The sequence below is a fragment of the Cnephaeus nilssonii genome, assembly GCF_951640355.1.
Source record: "Cnephaeus nilssonii genome assembly, chromosome: 4".
Classification (NCBI taxonomy): Eukaryota; Metazoa; Chordata; class Mammalia; order Chiroptera; family Vespertilionidae; genus Cnephaeus; species Cnephaeus nilssonii.
Window position 1 is genome coordinate 22,067,400 of NC_137075.1, and position 24,726 is coordinate 22,092,125.

The 24,726-nt window shown below is 40.8% G+C and overlaps 1 protein-coding gene across 1 annotated transcript in view; it reads left to right on the forward strand.

The window, feature by feature from the left end:
- LOC307097455 (uncharacterized protein) overlaps window positions 1–24,726 on the forward strand; it is a 37,546-nt gene that overhangs the window by 796 nt on the left and 12,024 nt on the right. The window contains exons 2-5 of the mRNA XM_079767530.1: window positions 15,039–15,160; window positions 17,284–17,422; window positions 20,251–20,372; window positions 22,671–22,781. Coding sequence (XP_079623656.1) covers window positions 15,039–15,160; window positions 17,284–17,422; window positions 20,251–20,372; window positions 22,671–22,781 — 494 coding nt within the window. The remainder of the gene's footprint in view (window positions 1–15,038; window positions 15,161–17,283; window positions 17,423–20,250; window positions 20,373–22,670; window positions 22,782–24,726) is intronic.

The window sequence follows — 24,726 nt, forward strand, 5'->3', positions numbered from 1 at the left end:
TCCCTTCCTTTCCCCCTCCCCCTCCTCTTCTCTTCCCCTCCCCTGGCTCCTTACCTTAAGCTTCCTCACTCCCAAGCTCCAGGGACTCTTCCTTTACTTCCATAACTTGTGTCCTAAGCCCATTTCTTCAAGGAATTACTTTTTCTACCTCTAATTTACCCAGTAAATGTTCTCTTACAAAAATAAAAAGCACAGGTCAGAATCGAGGAAATGTTATAATTATGTCTAGTTATTGAATAATGGAGTGATCATTTTACACAAAGTAAAGCCTGTGAAGGCACAAGAAAATAGAATATTGCTTGTTTGGGAAGTAAGCCAAATCATACTATGCCTAAACATTGATTCCCATGTTTATTTCCATCCAGACTCATGACTTGAAATACCTGTTTGTTAATGACTCCCAATTTTAGACTTTCAACCCTGTGATGTTAGAGTCAATCAGTAGGTTTGGGTATTATTATTATTACACATTTGGGGAGGTCATTTTAGATAAGATGCCAAATTACAATGAACTTGGACATCTGATAGTAAGATTTTAGCCTGGAAAGCAGTGAAAACCAGAGACTTAGCTTCATATTTATACCCACATACACAATTCAAGATAGGAATATCCAAAATGTGTTGAGACTCCTGTCACTTTATTTAAACCCTGTATTGCCAGTTTCATTCATCATATCCCCTTGTTTACAAAACAGTGCCAATTTCCACTTGTTTGTGTGTTGTTTTTTTCCTACATTCCTAAACACAAGATCTTTCATTCAAAAGCCCTGAGTGCCTACAAAAAGGTCATCTATGCCTGATTCTGGCCATTGCACATATGCTAAAAAATCCTTGCCATCAAAGATTTAAGTTCTTTGGAGCCATTTGAAGTCTAAATCTCCAGTTTTAGAGGCATTAAATGAGACAAATCAGAAAAAATTCAAAGCATGTTTTAGAAGATAATTTTGTAAACAAGAAGACCCAATTACACTGGCTAAAGAGTACATTTTTACTTTTTAAAAATATATATTTTTATTGATTTTAGAGAGAAGGGAGAGGGCGAGAGAGATAGAAACATCAATGATCAGAGAGAATCACCGATCGGCTGCCTCCTACATGCTTCCTTACAGGGGATCAAGTCCGCAACAGGGCATGTGCCCTTGACCGGAATCGAACCCAGAACCCTTCAGTCCGCAGGTGGATACTCTATCCACTGAGCCAAGTCGGTAAAGGCCATTTTCACTTTATTTATTTATTTATTTAAAGTATTACAGATAGTAGTACATATGTCTCCTTTTTTTCCCCCCGCGAATTGACCTTACCCCAGCACATGCCCTCACCCCCCCTCCCAGTGTCTTGTGTCCATTGGTTATGCTAATATGCATGCATACAAGTCCTTTGGTTGATCTCTTACCTCCCCGCCGCCCTCCCCAGCCTTCCCGCTGTCGTTTGACAGTCTGTTCGATGCTTCTCTGCCTCTGTATCTATTTTTGTTCATCAGTTTATAATGCTCTTTATTATCCATAAATGAGATTATGTGGTATTTTTCTTTCACTGACTAGATTATTTCACTTAGCATAATGCTCACCAGTTCCATCCATGCTGTTGCAAATGGTAAGTTCCTTCTTTTTTACTGCAGGGTAGTATTCCATTGTGTAGATGTACCACAGTTTTCTAATCCACTCATCTGCTGACGGGCACCTAGGCTGTTTCCAAATCTTAGCTATTGTAAATTGTGCTGCTATGAACATAGGGGTGCATATATCCTTTCTAATTTGTGTTTCTGTTTTCTTGGGATATATTCCTAGAAGTGGTATTACTGTGTCAAATGGCAGTTCCATTTTTAATTTTTTGAGGAAACTCCATACTGTTTTCCACAGTGGCTGCACCAGTCTGCATTCCCACCAGCAGTGCAGGAGGGTTCCTTTTTCTCCGCATCCTCGCCAGCACTTGTCCTTTGTTGATTTGTTGATGATAGCCATTCTGACAGGTGTGAGATGGTACCTCATTGTTGTTTTGATTTGCATCTCTCGGATGATTAGTGACTTTGAGCATGTTTTCATATGTCTCTTGGCTTTCTGAATGTCCTCTTTTGAAAAGTGTCTATTTAGGTCATTTGCCCATTTTTTGATTGGGTTGTTTATCTTCCTTTTGTTAAGTTGTATGAGTTCCCTGTAAATGTTGGAGAGTAAAGCCTTATCGGAGATAGCATTGGCAAATATGTTCTCCCATGCAATGGGCTTTCTTGTTGTTTCGTTGATGGATTCTTTTGCTGTGCAGAAGCTTTTTATTTTGATGTAGTCCCATTTGTTTATTTTCTCCTTAGTTTCCATTGCCCTAGGAGCTGTGTCTGTAAAGATATTGCTATGACAAATGTCATTTTGCTGCCTATGGCTTCTTCTAAGGTTTTTATGGTTTCCCATCTTTTGTTTAAGTCCTTTATCCATTTTGAGTTTATTTTTGTGTATGGTGTAAGTTGGTGGTCTAGTTTCATTTTTTTGCAAGTATCTGTCCAGTTTTCCCAACACCATTTATTGAAGAGACTGTCTTGACTCCATTGTATGGTCTTGCCTCCTTTGATTAAGTCTAGTAGTTTTTTGATGGAGTCTTTGGGGTTTTCTATGTACAATATCATGTCATCTGCGAATAAGGACAGTTTTACTTCTTTTCCAATTTGGATGCCTTTTATTTCTTCTTGTCTGATCTCAATGGCTAGTACTTCTAGTACTATGTCGAACAGGAGTGGTGAGAGTGGGCATCCCTGTCTTGTTCCTGTTCTTAGTTTTAGTTTTTGCCCATTGAGTATGCTGTTGGCTGTGGGTTTGTCATATATGGCTTTTATTTTGTTGAGGTATGATCCTTGCTGAGGGTTTTTATCAAGAAAGGGTGTTGGATTTTGTCAAATGCTTTTTCTGCATCAATGGATATGATTATATGGTTTTTATCTCTCAGTTTGTTTATATGGTGTATCACATTTATTGATTTTCGGATATTGTACCATCCTTGCATCCCCGGAATAAATCCCACTTGGTCATGGTGTATGATCTTTCTAATGTATTGCTGGATTCGATTTGCTCGAATTTTGTTAAGGATTCATGAGGGATATTGGCCTGTAATTCTCTTTGTATTGTCTTTATCTGGTTTTGGGATTAGGGTAATGCTGGCTTCCTAGAAAGAGCTTGGTAGTGCTCCTTCCTCTTAAATTTTATGGAATAGTCTGAGGAAGATAGGTTTTATTTCTTCTTTGAATGTTTTATAAAACTCCCCTGTGCAGCCGTCTGGTCCAGGGCATTTGTTTGTTGGAAGATTTTTGATTACTGCTTCAATTTCCTCCATAGTTATTGACCTATTCAGATTTTTTGATTCCTCCTGGCTGAGTTTTGGAAGGTCGTATTTTTTTAGGAATATGTCCATTTCTTCTAGGTTGACCAGTTTCTTGGAGTAGAGTTGCTTATAGTATTTTTTTTTTTTTTTACTATTCTTCGTATTTCTGTGGGGTCTGTTGTTATTTCACCTCTTTTTTTTCTGATTTTGTTTATTTGGGTCCTCTCTCTTTTCTTTTTGGTGAGCCTGGCTAGAGGTTCATCAACCTTGTTTATCCTTTCAAAGAATCAGCTCTTGGTTTCATTGATCTTTTGTATTGTTTTTTTGGTCTCTATGTCATTTATTTCTGCTCTGATCTTTATTATTTTCTTCCTTCTGTTCACTCTGGGCTTTTCTTGTTGCTCTCTTTATAATTCTTCAAGTTGCAGAATTAGATGGTTTATTATCAGTTTTTCTTGTTTTTTGAGGTAGGCCTGTAATGCTATGAACTTCCCTCTCAGTACTGCTTTCATTGTGTCCCAAAGATTTTGGATTGTTGTGTTTTCATTGTCGTTTGTTTCCAGGATGTGTTTTATTTCTTCTTTGATCTCTTTGGTAACCCACTCATTGTTTAATAGTGTGCTATCCAGCCTCCAAGTGTTTGAATTTTTGTGATTGTTTTTACTGTAGTTGATTTCTAATTTTATGCCATTGTGGTCGGAGAAGATGCTTGATATGATTTCAATCTTCTTGAATTTGGAGAGACTTTGCCTATGTCCCAGTATGTGGTCTATCTTTGAAAATGTCCAATGTGCGCTTGAGAAGAATGTATATTCTGTAGTTTTGGGGTGTGAAATGTTCTAAAGATTTTCTCTTTGTCTTTAACCTTTTGCATTTTATTTTATTTTATTTTATTTTATTTTTTAAAATATATTTTATTGATTTCTTACAGAGAGGAAGGGAGAGGGATAGAGAATTAGAAACATCAGTGAGAGAGAAACATTGATCAGCTGCCTCCTGCACACCTCCTATTGGGGATGTGCCCGCAACCAATGTACATGCCCTTGACTGGAATCGAACCTGGGACCCTTCAGTCCATAGGCGGATGCTCTATCCACTGAGCCAAACCGGCCAGGGCAACCTTTTGCATTTTAATAATGATGTGTGTTGGTGTGGGCCTCTTTGGGTTTATCTTTGGGACCGTCTGCACTTCCTTGACTTGTATATCTATTTCCTTCACTGGGTTAGAGGAGTTTTTTGTTTTTGTTTTTTTCATTATTTTTTTCAAATACGTTTTCAATTCCTTGTTGTATCTCTTCTCCTTCTAACTCCCCCATGATGCAAATGTTGGTTTGCTTGACGTTCTCCCAGAATCTCCTTAAATGATACTTTAAAAAATGTTATTATTTTTGCTGCTATGATTGGGTATTTTCTGCTGCATCATCTTTTTTTTTTTTTTGAGTATATTACAGATGTTACCTTCCCCTCCCCCCCCCATTGATTGCCTCCTACCTACTCCCGCCCCCTCCCCACGCTTTCACCTCACTATTTTCTGCATCCATGGGTTATGCATATATGCATATCAATTCTTTGGTTACTCTCTTCCTGCTGCCCCCTCCCATTTCCTCTGACAATTGTGACTCTGTTGGATGCTTCCATGCCTCTGGATCTATTTTGTTTGTCATTTTATTTTGTTCATTAGATTTCACATGTAAGTGAGATTATGTGGTATTTGCCTTTCTCTGACTGGCTTAATTCACTTAGCATAATACTCTCCAGGTCCGTCCAGGTTGTCTCAAATGGTAAGGGACCCTTCTTTTTTATAGCTACATAGTATTCCATTTGTAATGGTACCATGGCTTTTTAATCCACTCATCTACTGATGGTCACTTGGGCTATTTCCAGTTCTTAGCTATTGTAAATAACCCTGCTATGAACATAGTAGTGTATATTTTCTTTTTTACTGGTGTTTCAGGCTTTTTAGGATATATTCCTAGAAGTGGGATCACTGGGTCAAGTGGCAATTCCATTTATTTTTATTCTTACTTATTTCAGAGAGGAAAGGAGAGGGAGAGAGAGATAGAAAATATCAGTGATGACAGAGAATCATTGATCGGCTGCCTCCTGCATGTCACACCCTGGAGATCAAGCCTGCAACCTGGGCATGTGTCCTGACTGGGTATTGAACTACGACCTGCTAGTTCATAGATTGATGCTCAATCACTGAGCCATGCCAGCTGGGCATGGCAGTTCTATTTTTAATTTTTGGAGAAAACTCGACACTCTTTTCCATAGTGATTGTACCAGTCTGCATTCCCACCAGCAGTATACTAGGGTTCCCTTTTCTTCACATTCTCACCAGCACTTGTTGTTTGTTGATTTATTAATGGTAGCCATTCTGGCAATGTGTGAGATTGTACCACACTGTTGTTATATTTTGCATCTCTTGTTCAATTGATGATTAGTGATTTTGAGCAGCCTATCTAATAAAAGAGTAATATGCAAATTGACAATACCTCCGCTATACCCACAAGCCACTCCCACCAGCCAATCAGGAATGAGTATGCAAATTAACCCAATCAAATGGCTGCGGCCACAGACCTAGCAGGAGGCTTGGGTTTCCCCGGCAATGGAGGAAGCCAAGCTTCCCGCACACCCTGGCCAGCCCTGGACTCCACTCAAGGCTACAAAGTTTCAATTATAGAAGATAAATAAATCCCAACAAAAATGGCGGCAGCCACAGAGCTGGAGAGAGCAGGAGGGAGGCTTGGGTTTCCCTGGCGATGGAGGAAGCCAAGCTTTCTGCCCGCCCTGGCCTGCCCTGGCCTCCGCTCAAGGCTACAAAGTTTCAATTATAGAAGATAAATAAATCCCAGATACCAGGGCCTCCGCTTGGGTCACCGGGGGGGGAGGGGGGGGCGTGGCCGGCCTGCAAACCACCAAAGGCCCCTCGCCCAGGCCACCCCATGCCCCAAGTGAACCCCCACCCTGATCTGGGACACGCTTCAGGGCAAATCAGCCGGCCCCCACCCGGCACCAGGCCTCTATCCTATCTAATAAAAGCGTAATATGCAAATTGACCGTCACTCCAACACACAAGATGGCTGCCCCCATGTGGACACAAGATGGCCGCCACAAGATGGCTAGCAGGAGAGGGCAGTTGGGAGGCATTAGGTCTGCAAGGGAGGGCAGTTGTGGGCGATCAGGCCAGCAGGGGAGGGCAGTTGGGAGGGACCAGGCCTGCAAGGGAGGGCAGTTGGGGATGATCAAGCCTGCAGGGGAGGGCAGTTAGGGGTGACCAGGCCTGCAGGGGAGAGCAGTTGGGGGGTACTACCAAGCCTGCAGGAGAGGGCAGTTAGGGGTGACCAGGTCTGCAGGGGAGGGCAGTTAGAAGCAATCAGGCTGGCAGGGGAGCAGTTAGGCATCAATCAGGCTGGCAGGGGAGTGGTTAGGGGGTGATCAGGCTGGCAGGCAGAAGCGGTTAGGGCCAATCAGGAAGGCAGACAGGCGAGCAGTTGGGAGCCAGCAGTCCTGGATTGTGAGGGATGTCCCAAATTGGAGAGGGTGCAGGCTGGGCTGAGGGACACATCCCCCTGTGCACGAATTTCATTCACTGGGCCTCTAGTTTTTTCATATGTCTCTTGGCCATTTGCATGTCCTCTTTGCATATCTATTGAGGTCCTCTGCCCATTTGTTAATTGGGTTGTTTGTCTTCCCTTGGTTCACCTGTATGAGTACTTTATATATTTTGGAAATTAACCCCTTATCAGGTGTATCATTGGCTAATATTCTCACCCATACAGTGGGCTCCCTTTTCAGTTTGATGCCAGTTTCTTTTGTGTGCAGAAGCTATTTTGATGTAGTCCCATTTGTTTATTTTCTCCTTTGTTTACCTTGCCCTAGGAGACATATTGGCAAACATATTGCTACTAGAGATGTCTGAGATTTTGCTGCCTATGGTCTCTCTAGGATTTTTATGGTTTCATGACTTTAAGTCTTTTATCCATTTTGAATTTATTGTGTATGGTGTAAGTTGATGGTCTAGTTTCTTTTTCTTTTTCTTTTTTTTTCCATGTACTTGTCCAGTTTTCTGAGTACCATTTACTGAAGAAAATGTCTTTACTCCATTGTATGCTCTTGTTGCCTTTGTCAAATATTAATTGAGCGTAATGGCTTGGGTTGATTTCTGGGGTCTCTGTTCTGTTCCATTGATCTACATACACCTGTGAGTGTACCAGGCCATTGTAATTACAGTGGCTTTGTAGGATAGCTTGATATCCGGTATTGTGATCTCTCCAACTTTGTTCTTCTTTCTCAAGATTTCTGTGGCTATTTAGGGTCTTGTTTTGTTCCAAATAAAATTTTGCAGTATTTGTTGTAGGTCTGTGAAATACACCATTGGTATTTTTATAGGGATTGCATTGAATCTGTGGATTGCTTTGGGTAGTATGAACATTTTAATGATGTTAATTCTACCAGTGCATGAACACGGTATATTTTTCTTTGTTTAAAAAGTATGTTTGTATTGATTTTAGAGAAAGAGGAAGGGAGAGAGAAATAGAAAATTGAGGAATCAAGAAGAGAGAAACATCAACATTGATTGGCTGCCTCCTGTAAGGCCCCTCCTGGGCACCAAACCTGTGACCCAGGCATGTGCCCTGACCAGGAATCAAACTGGCAACCTCTTGGTGCATGGGTTGATGCTCAACCCCTGAGCCACACCAGTTGGGCTTGTTTATATCTTCTTCTATTTCTTTTTTCAACATTCTTTAGCTTTCCAGTACAGGTCTTTTACCTCCTTGGTTAAGTTTATTCCTAAGTTTCTTAAAAGTTTTTGTTACAATGGTAAATGGGATTTTTAAAAAATTTCTCTTTCTGAGAGTTCATTATCTATATATATAAAAGCCTACTATGCAAATTGTCCCCTCGGGAGTTCAGCCGGGAGACCGGGAGTTCAATTGCTCGGTATGACGTGCACTGACCACCAGGGAGCAGTGTGGAATGAAGGAAGGCCCCAGCCGGCAGCCTGGGAAGGAATACCCCGGCCGGCAGCTGGAAGGCACCGATTGGCCCTCATCGCTGGCAAGCCTAGGGACCCTACCCGTGCACAAATTTCATGCACTGGGCTTCTAGTTGATGTATACATGCCATCGATTTTGGGGTGTTAATTTTGTATCCTGCCACATCTTGGAATTCATTTATTAAATCTGATAGTTTTTTGGTGGAGTCTTTAGTGTTTTCTATGTACAATATCAGGTCATCTGAGAATAATAACAGATTTACATCTTCCTTTCCAATTTGGATGTCTTTTATTTTTTCTTGTCTGATCACTGTGGCTAGGACTCCCAGTACTATATTGATAAAAGTGATGAAAGCGGACAACCCTGTCTTATTCCTGTTCTTAAGGAATGGTTATAGTTTTTACCCATTGAGTATGATGTTGGCTGTAGGTTTGTCCTGTAAGGCATTTATTATGTTGAGGTATGTATGATTCTTCTATACCCACTTTGCTGAGAGGTTTTTTTTCCTTCAAAAATGGATGTTCGACTTTGTCTAAATGCTCTTTTTGCATCTATTAACCTTTTGCACTCAGATGTTGAGTGTGACTTGACACGGTTAACATTAGAATAAAGGAATCGAGAAAAAAGCAAGCAAGTGCAAAGGGTTAATATGATCATTTGATTTTTATCTTTCAATTTGATTACGTGATATATCACATTTATTGATTTGCTAATATTATATCAGCCTTGCAATCCTTGATCCAATTTGCTAATATTTTGTTGAGGATTTTAGCATCTATATTCATCAGGGTATTGGACTGTAATTCTCTTTCTTTGTAGTGTCTTTATCTGGTTTTGGAATTAGGATAATACTGGCCTCATAAAAAGCCTGGAAGTGTTTCTTCCTCTTAGATCTTTTGGAATAGTTTGAGGAAGATAGGTGTTACTTCTTTGAATATTTGGTAAAACTCTACTGTGGAGCCATTCCGGCCAGGGCTTTTATTTCCTGGGAGGTTTTTTGTTGTTGTTGTTTTGGTTTTAATTTATTGTTGAAAGTATTACAGATGTACCCTCTTTTGTCCCCTTTCCCCCCATTTACACCTTCCACCTCACTTCTGTCCCCTTTTCTGGCCTTCCCTGCACTATTGTCTATGGGCTATGCATATATGCAGATATGTTCATTGGCTAATCTGGCCCCTGCTCTCCCCCCCCCCCCCCCCCCGCTGAAATATGTAAATCTATTGCATGCTTCCATGTCTTTTGATCTTTTTTATTTGTCAGTTTATTTTGTTCATTAGATTCCACATATGAGTGAGATCATGTGATACTTATCTTTCTTTGACTGGTTTATTTTGCTTAGCATAATACTCTCCAGGTCCCTCCATGCTGTCTTGAAGGGTAAGAGATCCCTTTTTTTATACAGCTGCATAAGTATTCCATTGTGTAAGTGTACCAGTTTTCTAATTCATTCATCTACTGATGGTTACTTGAGCTGTTTCCAGATCTTAGCTATTGTAAATAACACTGCTATGAATATACGGGTGCATATATTCCTTCTGATTGCTATTTCTGGCTTCTTAGGGTATATTCCTAGAATTGAGATTACTGGGTTAAATGGCTGTTCCATTTTTAATTTTTGGAGGAAACTCCACACTGTTTTTCGTAATGGTTATACCAGCTTACATTCCTACCAGCAATGAACTAGGGTTCCTTTTTCTCCACATCCTCGCCAGCACTTTTTTGTTGATAGTAGCCATTCTGGCAGGTGTGAGGTGGTACCTCATTGTCATTTTAATTTGCATTTCTCTGATAATTAGTGACTTGGAACATTTTTTCATATGTCTCTTAGCCATTTGCATGTCCTCTTTGGAGAAGTGTCTATTTAGGTCCTCTGCTCATCTTGTAATTGGGTTTTTTGTCTTTCTTTTGTTGAGTTCCTGGGAATTTTTTTTTAATTACTGCTTCAACTTCATCTATTGTTATTGGACTATTTGGGTTTTCTGATTCCTCCTGATTCAGTTTTGGAAGATTGTATTTTTCTAGGAATTTGTTCATTTTGTCCAGGTTGTCCAGCTTGTTGGCGTATAGTTGTTCATAGTATTTTCTTAAAAACCTTTGTATTTCTGTGGTGTTAGTTGTTACTTCACAACTTTCATTTCTGATTTTATTTATTTGTGTCCTTTCTCTTTGTTTCATGATAAGTCTGGCAAGAGGCTCATCAATCTTACTTATGTTTTCAAAGAACCAGGTCTTGGGTTTACTTATCTTTGGTATTGTTTTTTTTAGTCTCTATGTCATTTATTCTGCTCTGATCTTTATTATTTCCTTCTTTCTGCTTACTCCGGGCTTTTATTTATTTACAAGAGGCCTGGTGCACAAAATTTGTGCACTTGGAGGAGGGGGGGTCCCTCCGCCTGGCCTGCACAGTCTGGGGGCCCTCGCAGTCCAGGAGCCCTTGGGGGATGTCTGACTGATGGTGTGGGGAGCGGGCCTAAGTCGTCCATTGGACATCCTTAGCGCTGCTGCGGAGGTGGGAGAGGCTCCTGCCATCGCCGCTGCACTCGCCAGCCGTGAGCCTGGCTTCTGCTGAGCAGCACTTCCCCTGTGGGAGCGCACTGACCACCAGGGGGCAGCTCCTGCATTGAGCATCTGCACCCTGGTGGTCAGTGTGCATCATAGCAACCGGTCATTCAGCCTTTGGTCGATTTGCATATTAGCCTTTTATTATATAGGATTTATTTATTTATTTATTTATTTATTTATTTATTTATTTATTTTGGTTAAACTTCACCTGAGAATATTTTTTCCAGTGATTTTTAGAGAGAGTGGAAGGGAGGGGTAGAGGCAGAGAAAGAGAAACATTGATGTGAAGTTGCCTCCTGCATGTGTTCCAATCAGGGCTGTGGATTGAGCCTATAACCGAGGTATATGCCCTTGACCAGAATTAAACCCAGGACCCTTCAGTCCATGGTCTATCCACTGAGCCAAACCAGCTCTAATTCTTTTAGTTGTAGTATTAAATAGTTTTATTAGAGCTTTTTCTTGTTTTCTTGAGGTAGGCCTGTAATGCTATGAACTTCCCTCTTGGGACTGCTTTTGCTGTGTCCAGTAAACTTTGGGGTGTTGTGTGTTCATTTTCATTTGCTTCCAGGAAGATTTTTATTTCTTGCTTGATATCATTGGTAAACCATTCATTGTTTAATAACATGCTAATTAGTCCTAGCTGGTTTTGGCTCAGTGGATAGAGTGTCAGCCTGCAGACTGAAGGATCCCAGGTTTCATTCTGGCGCAATGGGGTGTCTTCCCATTTTTGCTGTCCCTCTGCATTTATTTTTATGTATTAAATTAAACTGCTCTGCCTCCCAGTCTTCATGGACTGGCCTTATGTGGTAAGTGGTTTGTGGAACCCAGTAGTGAAGTCTCTTAGATCTCATTGTTCCAGAAGACCAAAGAAAAACCAAGCAATGCTTTTAGAGAAAAGGAGTAACACTGTTTATTTACGCCCGTGGACCCAGAGGAATAACTTCCCAAATCTGAGTAACGTAACATGCAGGGGGATTCTCTTTTATATCTTCCTGGGGTCTTTGTCCCGCAAACATGGATTATGCTTCCGGTCCTTTTTGTGGGCTTTGCAAGAAGGCCCCCAGGTGTTGGGGATCTCCAGGCCATATCTAATGGTCTGGCCTGGCGCCAGCGTTAATAATCCTCCCTCCGGGGCAGTGCACTGTTCACAGTTTTATGGCCTCTGTAACCGGTTCTGCAAGACCAGTTCCTGGGAAAGAGGTAGTGACTTAATTATAGGTCATCAAGAATGTACACTGGGCTTGCTGGCATGGATTCAGATTGCTAGACCCCCTCCCCCCCCCGCCCCCAAATATCAGGGTTACATTGGAATTAGCCTTTTAGCCTCCTCATCCTGAGGTGGGTGCTCTAGGAATGTCTCCTGTGTGAGTTTTTTGGGCTCTCCTGTTGTACTTGGGTCTTGAAGGTTGTTGTCCCATTCGTGGATGGAATCTTCTGTCAGGCTGGATGGCTTTGTGGCTCATGCCTGACCACCTTGTGCCAGCTGTTGTGCAGGTGCTTACAGAACAGAAAACAACAAAACAAAAACATACACAAGAACCCTAAAACCATAACAAAAGCAAGCACAAAAGAAGAGAAAATTATGAAAGAGAAAAGAGCAAGAATGATAGAAGAAAAGAAATACAAAGATAAACAAAAGGAGAAGAAAATGGAATGTGCAAGGGCAGAGATGAAATAAAGAAAATAAGATTAAAGGATAGAGGAAGGAAAACAGTATACTAGTAAAAGGAAGAAAACAGAAAGGAGGAAGAAAAAATTCAAAAGGGATATAGAGGAGAAAGCAGATAGACTAAAAATACAAAAAGAAAAACATGAGAAAGCAGGAGAAAGTAGAAAAAATAGAGTAAGAACAGGGAAGAGAAAAATTAGAAAAATTACATATGTGAAAGAAAAATAGAGACTAAAATAATATCAAATCAATAAAGCAGAAAAATAAGACAAAGGGAAAAAAGTGATGTGGTGTTCATCTAAACAGCATTTAGTGCCTCCTGGGAACTCCTTTTGGACCCTGCTCTTCTGACGACTGCACCTGACTGTGTTGCCCACCCTTTCTGGGCTTCCAGTGAGGTACTTAGGTGCTAAACACGGTCAGACACTGTCCTCCTTTGGCTTTCGCAACCTTTTTGTAGCTTCACGTAATCCCCAGTTTGTGTCTGTCTCCGCAGGGGTCAGGCTGCGCTGTGAGGCCTGTTTGGTAGCAGCACAGGGCCCAGAGATGGGTCAGCAAACTTCCCCAGGTTCCCACTTCTGCCCACCTTTGCCCTCCAGCCAGCTGTCACCTTAATCACTCAATCTGTTTCTGAAAGGGCTTTAGTTAGAATCGGGAGTATAGACTCCTGGGTCTCCTGTGACGGGGAGGTGCTGTTCAGATTTCAGGGAAAGAGGTGGGTGTGTTACCCCATCCCAGAGCTACTCCTGTGAGAGTGTCCCAGAATATTTCCCTGCCCTCGCCTTGGCAGAGATCCATGTGTGCAGTCCAGTGGTCAGCTGGGTACCGGCAGCTTCTTTCAGTTCCTCCCTGTGGGGGAAGCACCAGACAGGTTCCCAGGAGAGCGGGGTGGGTGGCCCCATCCCCAGTCCAGTCACTGAGACTGTTCAAACCTGTAGGCTTGGCCTGTGCTGCTGCCTCCTCTGCAAAGGTTGGGGTGCAGGTGTGGCAGGAAGGGCTCCTGAGGGTGGGCAGGAGCTGTATCACCTAAGATGGAGTTTTTTCCTTTTCCTCTGCTCTGGCTTCTGGGAGGAGCCAGTGCCTCTCAGGAAAGATGGCCCTTTCGGGATTGGGAGAGTATTACTGAATGCCGGTCTCCCAGCTGCCACTTTTCCACATTTCCCCCAATGCTTCCCACCCCAGCCTCTCCTTAGGTACCTTGAACCTTGAGTCCACGCTTCTCTCCACCAAAGCCTCGAATAAGTAGCTGCAAATGAAAATCCTGTGCTCTGGGTTCAAAAACAAACAAATAAAACAAAGAAATTAACAAAACAGAACTGAGGCTTTTATTTCTGACTGGCTGGTCTCCCAGGCAGCCAAAAGCCCTGCCGCCTTTCACGGTTGGATGTTACTTGAACACACAGCTCAGGTGACCAGGGAGACTGTATTACTGGGTCCTACAAGACACCTACACATAAGACCTCTCTTCCAAGATTGGGAGATGTAGCAGCTCTACCTAATACATAGAAACAAACACAGAGAGAAAGAGAGAGAGAGGAAGAAAAGAAAGATAAAGAGGGAGAGAGCAAAAGAAAGAAATAGGGAAAGAGAGAGAAGGAAGGAAGAAGGGAAAGAAGGAAAGAAAGAAATAACAAACATACATACAATGATGTGAGAGAGAAACATTGGTCGGTTGCCCTGACTAGGGATCAAATCCCCAACCGAGGTGTGTGCCCTGACCAGGAAGTGAATCCTAGACCTTTTGGTGTGTGGGAGGAAGCTCCAATCAACTGTGATACACTGGCCAGGGCTGGAATGAATCTTAATACTATTTTTGTTTTTCTAGAATTTATATTCAGCCTCCTTCTAGAAATACTTTGAAACACCAGCTTAGATTATACTATATACTAGAGGCCTGGTGCACGACATTTGTGCACTCAGTGGGTGGGGGGGTCCCTCAGCCCGGCCTGTGCCCTTTAGCAGTCCGGGAGCTCCTCGAAGGGAGCGGGCCTAAGCTGTCAGTGGACATCCTTAGCACTGCCACCACAGTTGTGCTCGCCAGCTGTCAGCCTGGCTTGTGGCTGAGCAGCGTTCCCCCTGTGGGAGCGCACTGACCACCAGGGGGCAGCTCCTGTGTTGAGCGTCTGGCCCCTGGTGGTCAGTGTGCGTCATAGCGACCCGTTGTTCCGCAATTGGGTCAATTTGCATATTACCCTTTTATTATATAGGATAGGTGAGGAAAGAAAAAAGAGCTAAAAGACTTTCCTTCCCACATCACTTCAGAGAACTAACTAATAAATCTTTATAAATACCAGTGTTGCTCAAAGGGAAATTATGCAGAGAAAGAACCTTTGTATGTAGGGACACAGAGTGGTATAGTGAAAAAGAGCAGTACCTTTATTTAGAGGCACAAAACCTAGGTTATTTCCTTGTGCTGCTATTGGCCTGCTTTGTAACTTTTCACTGATTTCTCCAGCTACCTGACTACAACCATAAAAGCTATTTTTTTTCCTTTTTTGTTCCAGGAGATTTTGATGAGTTCACTCACGATAATAATGACAGTATGTTGAAAAGCATAGCAGAAGATCTTCGGAATCTCTTACCTCTAGAAAGCATGCTTTCCTCAGAACATCTAGCCCTCCAAAAAGTAAGTACATTATTATTAATTTACTCTTAGTGCTACTTGAGGATTCTCCAGTTCTTCCCTAACCGCATAGTCTCTCCAGACTGATAGTTCTGAATTCTGCTTTAAATAATTTTTCATATAGTGCTTCAACCATGTTCCCGATTCTTTTGAGTCTCTAAGCCCTCTGGCTTCCCAGTATTATTCATTCAACAGATATTTTTTTGAGGATATCTGTTTGCCAAGCAATCAACCTCCTTCCACAATCACAATCCAGCAGTAATCGGTCCTGCCTATATCACTGTCCTGATTTTCTCTTCCCTGTTCCAATTCCATCACTTTTATCAATGGTAAAGTTTACCTCTTTGTTTCCTTCTCCTACTTCTGCATTGTACAATTTTTGCTTATTCTTCTATTGGTTTATTCTTAGAATTAGTTCTCATTTATCTTCTCCAAACAACCCCTCATTCAAGTCCCTTCAAATCCCAACTCCTGTGGGATTACAAATGCTATACATATTGTTTCCTAAAGCAAAGCTAATGATGATAATCTCTTCTCCCACTGATCTGAAAATAGCAACCCTCCATATGGTTTTTCTAAGCAGAGGAATTAAATCCTGTACATTTTTAACAGTATTGTGCACATTGTGAACAGTTAGCAAATCTTAGTCAGCATCTGCTCATTCAAGTTGATTCTCAAAGGAGGAAAATAATGAGTAGTATTAAAACTGAGATAAATATCTAATATAGTTTGGATGTTATTGACAAAAGTCTTATTGGTATCATGGTATACCACAATACATGAAAGGAGGAAAAAGTATTCATTGCATGTTCATGATCAACCCACAATTCCATATGCTAATATACTTTTTATTTTATTTTCTTTCCTTTCCTTCTGGTCCTTGTGTATGTTCATACATTTTACATACTTGTAATATAGATTGTGTGTGTGTGTGCGCGCGCGTGTGTGTCTGTGTGTGTGTAGATATAGATACAATTTTGTAGGTTTCCAAGCAGATAGGTTGATACTTTACCATAATCCAGGTAGAAGGAATCAGACAAAATTTTTTTCTTTGAAGCCACTTGCTGTTACCACTAGTATTAATAAAGGGCCATAATTTGTAACCATGAAGGTTTACTAACATTATTACTTGAAAACTTTTCCTCTAAGCAAAGATTACTTGCTAAGAATTTTGATGGGTAAGTCACTGACAAGGAGGACTCAGAAGAGCTGGTATTAGTTTCCATTCTGACCCCTCTTAATAGCTACTGTCATTTCTTTGGAGAAATCTCTCTGGGTATCAGTTTCTGTACTTGTAAAATATACTGCTTTGGATGGACAAGATGGTCTCAAAATACTCCTTTCAACTAAAATTGTATATATTTCTCATTGCCATGTTTTGCATAATTACAGGTCAAATAAAAAGTTGTCCACTAACAAAGTGACTCCCATTTGTGTAACTTCATTGAGACTCATTACCTGAATGAGCAGGTGAAATCCATCAAAGAATTGGGTGACCATGCAAGATGGGCACTTTTAATCTGGCATGGCAGAGTGTCTCTTTGACAAGCACACCCTGGGAGACAGTGATGAGAGCTCAGCCTTAGACTGGCTTCCCATAGCCACAGGGGTGACTTCCCTGGTCACCAAAACAGTACATGCATGTTAGAGTTACATTTACCTTTTTTTTATGTTCTTTCATTTGTATCCTTCCTTCAAATAAAGTAAATTGGTACCCTCACACCTCCCAAAAGTTTCAGAAATAAAATGAAAGAAGAGCAGAGTTGCTGATGTAAGTGAAACTAGTCTTTCTGTGCCTTGTTGCTGGCAGAATTTTAGCATATGAACCACTGATGTTTTGCCTTATCTACATATATAAAAGGCTAATATGCAAAGTGTCCCCTTGGGAGTTCGACCGGGAGACTGGGAGTTTGATCACTCGCTATGACCACCAGGGGGCGGCACAAAACGAAGGAAGGTCCTGGCCGGCAGCCGGAAGGAAGGCCCCAATCAGCCCTGATCGCCGGCCAGGCCTAGGGACCCTACCCGTGCAGTGCACAAATTTTGTGCACTGGGCCTCTAGTTTAGCAATAAAAAGAGACTTCTTTGTACTTTGTTTCTTTTGATGTGTTTTTTCTCTCCACCAGATACAGCAGCAGCCAGAACCCACAGTTCATGTGGATGCATTCCTTTATGATGAAGATGTTATTGATTCATTATGTGAGGAAGGAAAAATGAGCAGAAACTACTGTGTGGTGTGTGGTTCATACCAGACAGCACCTTTAGGTCAGTACTCAAGTATGCAAACCTGATGACTGTGTGTGTACTTTTCCTTAGATGTCTTGAGTATGCAAATTACTGACAGTCTTTCTATGTTTTCTGAAAGCAAAGGCCAACCTACAGCATAGCCATTACCAATTATTGCAGTTAGGGAGACTAAATAGAAATATTGTCTAGGAAGCTAGGGCATTTAATGTCTCCCAAGGGGGTATCTCTACTTTTCACAGAAACTGTTTAATCACCAGTGGCTTTGCAGGTCCAGAAACTAATCGGAAGTGACTGAGTACAGGGCAACTGACTCATCCTTTCCATACTCAGCAGAAATTTGTATATAAACCATATGCTGATTTATTTACAAGAGAAATATAGTTATATTAGTTTAATATAGTCAAGGGGACTGAATGTTCTCCCTATGAAAACATCTACTTGAGAAGTACTGGTATTGTTGGATGAACAATATTGTTGGATGAACATGGACTCAGAGGACAATGATGGATAATCTTGAGAGTTTATTCAGGCCATGATTTGACCTAGTAGAGCATCTCCAGTCCATAACAGGAAACCAGCTCCAGCGACAGAAATTTTCCTGCATCTCTGCCCCTCAGATGCAGTACCTGAGTCCCAAATAGCAAACTAGACTGACTCCATGCTGCTACAGTGTAGCTCTTCTGTTAATATAGTATTCTTTGTTCAAACTGGATATGATTGTCTAGGCTGTTACTTTAGACATGCTATTTCAATCTCCCCGCTACCTTAGATTTATTGCTTAGAGTGTTCTAGTCTCCAGGTTTGTTTCATTGTGCTTATATTACTGATCTTAGATAATATCATTCTCAAAAGTTTACTGTTACCAAATTTGTAAAATGTTTCTAATAAAAATACATTGTACCTGTATTATAATTGGGGTTAAAGGTCCCTGATTTACTGGTTTAAGGTTTGTCTGTTTATTTACTTATTTAAAATAGAGATATATATTTATTGATCTCAGAGAGGAAGGGAGAGGGATAGAGAGATAGAAACATCAATGATGAGAGAGAATCATTGATTGGCTGCCTCTTGCATGCTCCCCACTGGGGATCGAGCCCGCAACCTGGGCATGTGCCCTTGACCAGAATCGAACCTGGGACCCTTTAGTCTGCAGGCCAACGCTCTATCCACTGAGCCAAACCAGCCAAAGCTAAGGTGTTTTTTTTAGATAGTTCTTTATGGGGTAAAGTCCATTGGTTTCCATTGGAGGTAGTTGAAACTCTATTAGAAAAGGACTTAAGAACAATAGAGGGAAAACTAAAAAGTGAATTATAACTGTAACAGCATATAAGACCTGATCTATCAAAATGTATAGAAGAACTATGTTCAACAAATAAAAATTTAAAGAATAGAATTCATTTTCCCACAAAAATCAAGTTGTAAATAGTGACTGGGTATCCACACCCACCCAGATAACCATGATGAATCCGAAAAAGCTATCACGATGTGGGACTCTCCTTCCCTTTTTGACAGGGCGCTTATCTAGCTACTAATGATGACTCTAGCCCAGGGCAGAAGCACTAATGTGGCACAGATGGTAGTAAAGGTGAAGATCCTAGGGAGATAAAGGACTATGGTGGTCAAAGGCCCCCCATTACTTCTGAGTTCTAGTCACACCCTTTATTTTCATCCAGCTGAGTAGCCTATGTGCTTCCATTATCTTTGCCATAGTGTATAAGTTATGACCAAAGTTTCTTTCCTTCCAGACCATTTTGTTACATAAAACATAACGTAGTAAGTTTTTGAGTTACCTCGGTTACAGAAAAAAAAGAAAAGAAAAGAAAACATACTCAGGCTGTCCCAGATATTTCATTATAGAAATAATGGAGTAAAGCCGAAACCGGTTTGGCTCAGTGGATAGAGCGTCGGCCTGCGGACTCAAGGGTCCCAGGTTCGATTCCGGTCAAGGGCATGTAACTTGGTTGCGGGCACATCCCCAGTAGGGGGTGTGCAGGAGGCAGCTGATCGATGTTTCTCTGTCATCGATGTTTCTAGCTCTCTGTCCCTCTCTCTTCCTCTCTGTAAAAAATCAATAAAATATATTTTAAAAAAAAAGAGAAATAATGGAGTAAGAAAATGGGTAGGAAGCTAGAAATTATAGCAATTAAACCAAGGGAAATAAGAACAGTTTTGGGAGTATCTTCACCTCCTTCCATATTGCCCCTCTTCTGCACTCCAGGGCTGCCACATTGCGCACCTCCAGAGTGGTCATTCATTTGGTGGTCTACAGTCTGTGCAGCAATGTGTGGCATTTCTGTGATTGGCTCTGGGGGAAGGTGAGAAAGCCAGATGGAATGGGAGTTGGGAGGAAGCAGTCCCAACAAACAGCAGGTCATAGGGGGCAAAAGGAAATGAGGGGCACAGGGATAGGGCCAGGCAGCTGAGTAGCGGTTCCCTTATAGGCCTTTTAAAATGTCAGAGACTTTATATTTATTCTTCTCCAATATAACTCAGACTGAATGAGTGAAAAATTATCACATTAATTTTTTCTAAATAACCTCTGAATGGCTTTTATTGAGTAAGAAAATAAAAACATGAAATATCCTATGTTAAAAGCCTAATATGCAAATTGTCCCCTCGACCGGGAGTTCGACCAGGAGTTCGACCAGAGGGCGGGGCCGGCTGGCCAACCACAGGAAGGGAGGCCAGCTGGCCAGCGGCAGGCAGCTGCTGGGGGAAGGTAGGCCCATGCACTAATTTCGTGCACTGGGCCTCTAGTTCTTTATAAATACAGGTGAATTTTAGAAATACAGAATTGAATTGTTAGTACCCAAGCAAAATTTATTCATTCTGTTCTAATTCTACAGGATTTATTTCTCATTCCTTCTCTCTCATGGAATTGAAGTTCATTTACCATCATGTACTCCCTGATCTATCGGGAAAGCTCTTGGTTGACGTTGGCTCCAGGCTTGGCACAGTCCTTTACGGGGTAAAGTCCAGCTTATGGACATACTCAACATTTGGAAAATACTTTCTTCTCCTGCTAACAACAGTTTTGCCTGCCACCATCCAAGGTGACAGCTTGGTTTTATTTATTAGAGTAACAATAATAAAATTAAAGTAGTATATTGAGTTTGGAATTTCAAAGGCCAGCTCTCTGATTTCCTTTATTAGTTTGTCTCTGTGACACAGATGAAGGAATATCAACAAAACAGAAGCAATTAACTCTCAAACACTTTGCTGCTTTGTAGTCACCACTGCCCTTTTAACTCTGTTTTCCTTGTGCTGTGCTAAAATTGTATACTAGCATTGGTAAGAGCTCTTATAAAACTGACAAGTTAAAAAAAAAAAAGAATATAAAACAAAAAAAAGAAAGAAAGAAAGAATGATGGGGGGCAGGAAGGGTGGTAGAGTGGTAGAATTGAAGCATATGAAGGAAGGCAAGATCTTGAAGACACCACCAGGCTAATAAGACTCAGGGGACGAACAGAAGAGAAGTGTAATTGGTAGAACCAACAAAACTTAGTGATGTGGGACTTCCATCCATTTCCTGATGGACCACCCACAACCAGCTTTGTAATTTACAGGACTCCGTGTGAAATAAAAATGTGAGTCTCCTGTTCAACATGCAGGAGGAGAAGGGCCATTAAGAACAACAACAACAACAAAAAAAAAAACTGACAACTTTACTTGACCTAAGAAAATGCCCAAGGCCATAAGCAAGTTACTTAACACCTCTGGGCTTCAAGTTCCTCCCCTGTAAGTGAGCAAACGAAATGATATCCAAGGACACATCTTGCTCCAATTTTCTGTTACCCAAAGTTTGAATGTAGACATTTGTTTCTGAAATATCACTTCAATATGACTTTTTTTTTTTTAAAATATATTTTATTGATTTTTCACAGAGAGGAAGGGAGAGGGATAGAGAGCCAGAAACATCGATGAGAGAGAGACATCGACCAGCTGCCTCCTGCACATCCCCCACCGGGAGATGTGCCCGCAACCAATGTACATGCCCTTGACCGGAATCGAACCTGGGACCTTCCAGTCCGCAGACCGACGCTCTATCCACTGAGCCAAACCGGTTTCGGCTCAATATGACTTTTTAAAAAATTTAAATCATGAGTATTTTTAATGTTCTTAAATGATTTAATCAAAAAACTGAAATGTGGTTTGTGGTTGTCATTAGCAGACTTGTTAAAACATGTGGCCAACAGCAGGCGAGGCTCATGCCAGAAACAGGCACTAGCAGTTCCCAGCATCATTGCCGGCCCTAAACAGGAACAGTTAACTCGTTGATGCTTCATTTATTGTGCAGTATTAAAACTTTATTCTGTAACTAGAAAAAATAGCCATGATGGAAAAGTACTAAATTGTCAGGTAGTTTTCTTTGGAGAACAATAGAGATTATGATTGTTTACCATATTTTGTCCACTGTTGTCCATTTGTTTGGTTTTTATTTGTTAAAAAAGTATATAGCTGAAATAATTGGCTATGCAGGTGTGTGGCAGTATTAAGTAATTTAAACATATTGTCATTTTTCTTCTTCTTAGGTCACTGATTCAGTCAACAAAAAATTTTTAATGCCTACAGATGCTCTGTTGGACATATTCTAAAATACATGATGAGCTGTAAATATAAATTTGGTTTACACTTAGGTGTTAGTTGATGTAAAATGGTATTCAGAATATGATTTGACCTTTCCTTCCAGATATTGTTTTGCTATTGAAACCAAAATAGATACATAACAATAAACAGTCAATTCTTGATTATCCTTGTTAACTAATTGGTCATTATTGTGGCAGATTGCCAGGCTGACTTCCCTAAGCCAAACAGAACACACCTCCAGCAACCTTCCTCTGTTGTCAGGCCGCATGATTTCCCAACCATGGTCCCCACAGGTTTATTCCTTTCTTGCTTTCCCCTGAAGCAACTTCCAAAGAAATACAGAAATAGGGTGTTAAATGGAATATCTATATATAATCACTTTTCTCATTTTCACTTTTGTTGAGTGCACAGTTTTATCAGAAAAAGTAAGAAATCAATCTTTTAAAATATAATTACTTTTAAATAATGGAAATTATTAAATAATGGAAAAGAACTACAATCAAGTTCTTGATCAGTAAGTCTTTAAGTTCTTAAAGTTGTAAGTTTTACATAAACTACAAGATGTTATTTATCTTTATTTAATTCTATTTGTTAAAGTTTGACTTTTTAAATTTCAAGTAGAAGTAAAGCACAATAAAAAGTTAATTCATTTGTATCCTAATATATTCTTATATTTTAGGGTTATCTTTACAGTTCAGCATTGCAACTGTATGGAGTAGAATTGAATGGAGACTTTTGCCAGTTGCAGGAAATGATCATAAAAAAATACCAGTTCACTGACAGAATAAAGGTACCCTTTCAAATATATATTTTGTTGTTCATTGTATAGCATAATTTAGGCAATTTCTTCTGCATTGTAGTTGGAAAATCTTTTTGAATCTACTCTTAGTTACTATTGTGTAGAAACAGATTTGAGTTGACTTAATATTTTAAAACATTAATAAAGAATTAATTATTATCATTATATCCCACTCACATATTTCTCTCCTCCCCAATTTTATTAGGAAGTGGGTTTTTTTCTTAGTTTGCTTAATATCAGCTATAATATTGTTAGCAGCATTTTTGAATCTCAAGATGTTGGTCAGAAGTGTATTTAATTAATCCTGCCAGGCCACTCACACTGCCCACTCTCAGCGGCAGCCCCCCCAGGACTGGGGGACTCCGGCGAGGCTGAGGGGACGGGGCACCACCATCTTGTGGCTGTGGGCACCGCCATCTTTGTGACAGTGACTGTTAATTTGCATATTACTCTTTCATTAGATAGGATACTAGGGGCCCAGTGCATGAATTTGTGAACCTTAAAAGTAACTGTGGGCCGCGAGGCTGCAGTGGGCACAGGGGTGGGTCTCGGCCCATCCTCTGTGCCCCCGCCCGGCCCCTCCTGCCATGGCCCCCGGTCCCCTGTCTGCCAGCAGCCCTGCTCCCACCACCGCGGCTCCCATGCGCTGACAGCGCTGGCCCCGCTCTCACCCATTGATGGTGCGGAGTGATTGGGGCTGGTGCCAGCAGTGAGTGCGAGTGGGGCCAGTGCCGTCAGCGGGTGCAAGTGGCGGCTACTGCCCTCATCACCCCTCAGGAGCAGGGGGAGGTGGAGAAGCCCTCTGGGGCGATCAGGACTGGCGCTGGGCACTTGTTGGAAGCTGCCCATTGTCTTCACTAGCAGAGAGGTGTGGACAAGGAGCCCGGAGCGCTGGTGAACCTTGAGTTAGTCGAGACAATGGTAGCTGATGAAATTTCCCGACTAGATAGTCATGTAAATCCTTACTGATAAGATAAGTAGGAGCTTAAAAGGCTAGCTTTTTATACCATTTCATGGATTTTCATAACTGATTATTATAGTCACTCATTTTATCAGATATATCAACTGCTTCTCATCCTGCATTATAATCCACTACAATTTTTGGTTTCAAATAGTGACCTGATCTATTTTCAACATTCACCATCTCTGACGTATGTTTTGTTGAAAGAAGTAAGATGTCCCACTTACCTTTCCATTTTAAAACGGTTATTCCTTTTTTGTTCTCTTTTGCTATAATTTCTCCCCTTTTTAATTTCTTTGACGTTACTTCATGAGGATTTCCCCGTCAATTTAAACATAATGTTCCTACTAAATGAGTATTATTATCGAGTAATTTATATGCTAAATCTAAACTCGTGTACCAGTTGTCTCTGTACAATGTGTGTCCCTTATTGAATACATCTCTACAAAGAGACATTACAACATTAGTTGGTGTCGTATTTTCTTTTTTTAGACTTTTTCCTGTATATACATGAAAAGCATATGTGTACCCAGATCCACAGCACAACTTAAATAATTTAATATCAGATTTGTGGCATTTTTGTTTTAAATATTACCTAAATATCATGTGGCCACAAAATGGTATCAAAGATTCATCGATACATATAGCTTCAGATGGGTCATAATATTTTTTGAAATTTATTTCCATGTTATCTATTAGTTGTTGTATTTTGCATAAATGATTGGAAATATCTGTCTCCCTATTGTCTGAAAAATGCAGCATTCATAATAATATTTCAAATCTATTTCTCGACATTTTTTTCGGGAAAGTTTGCATATATGCAGGATCATGGGACCAATATAAATGTAAAGATGGTAGTCTACCTAGTCCCATCCATAGAATCAACCCAAAAAATATTTTCATTTTATTTTTGTTTGTTACAGTCCACCTACACAAACGCTGCGAGTTTTCAACCCCTAGTTTTTGCGATGCATA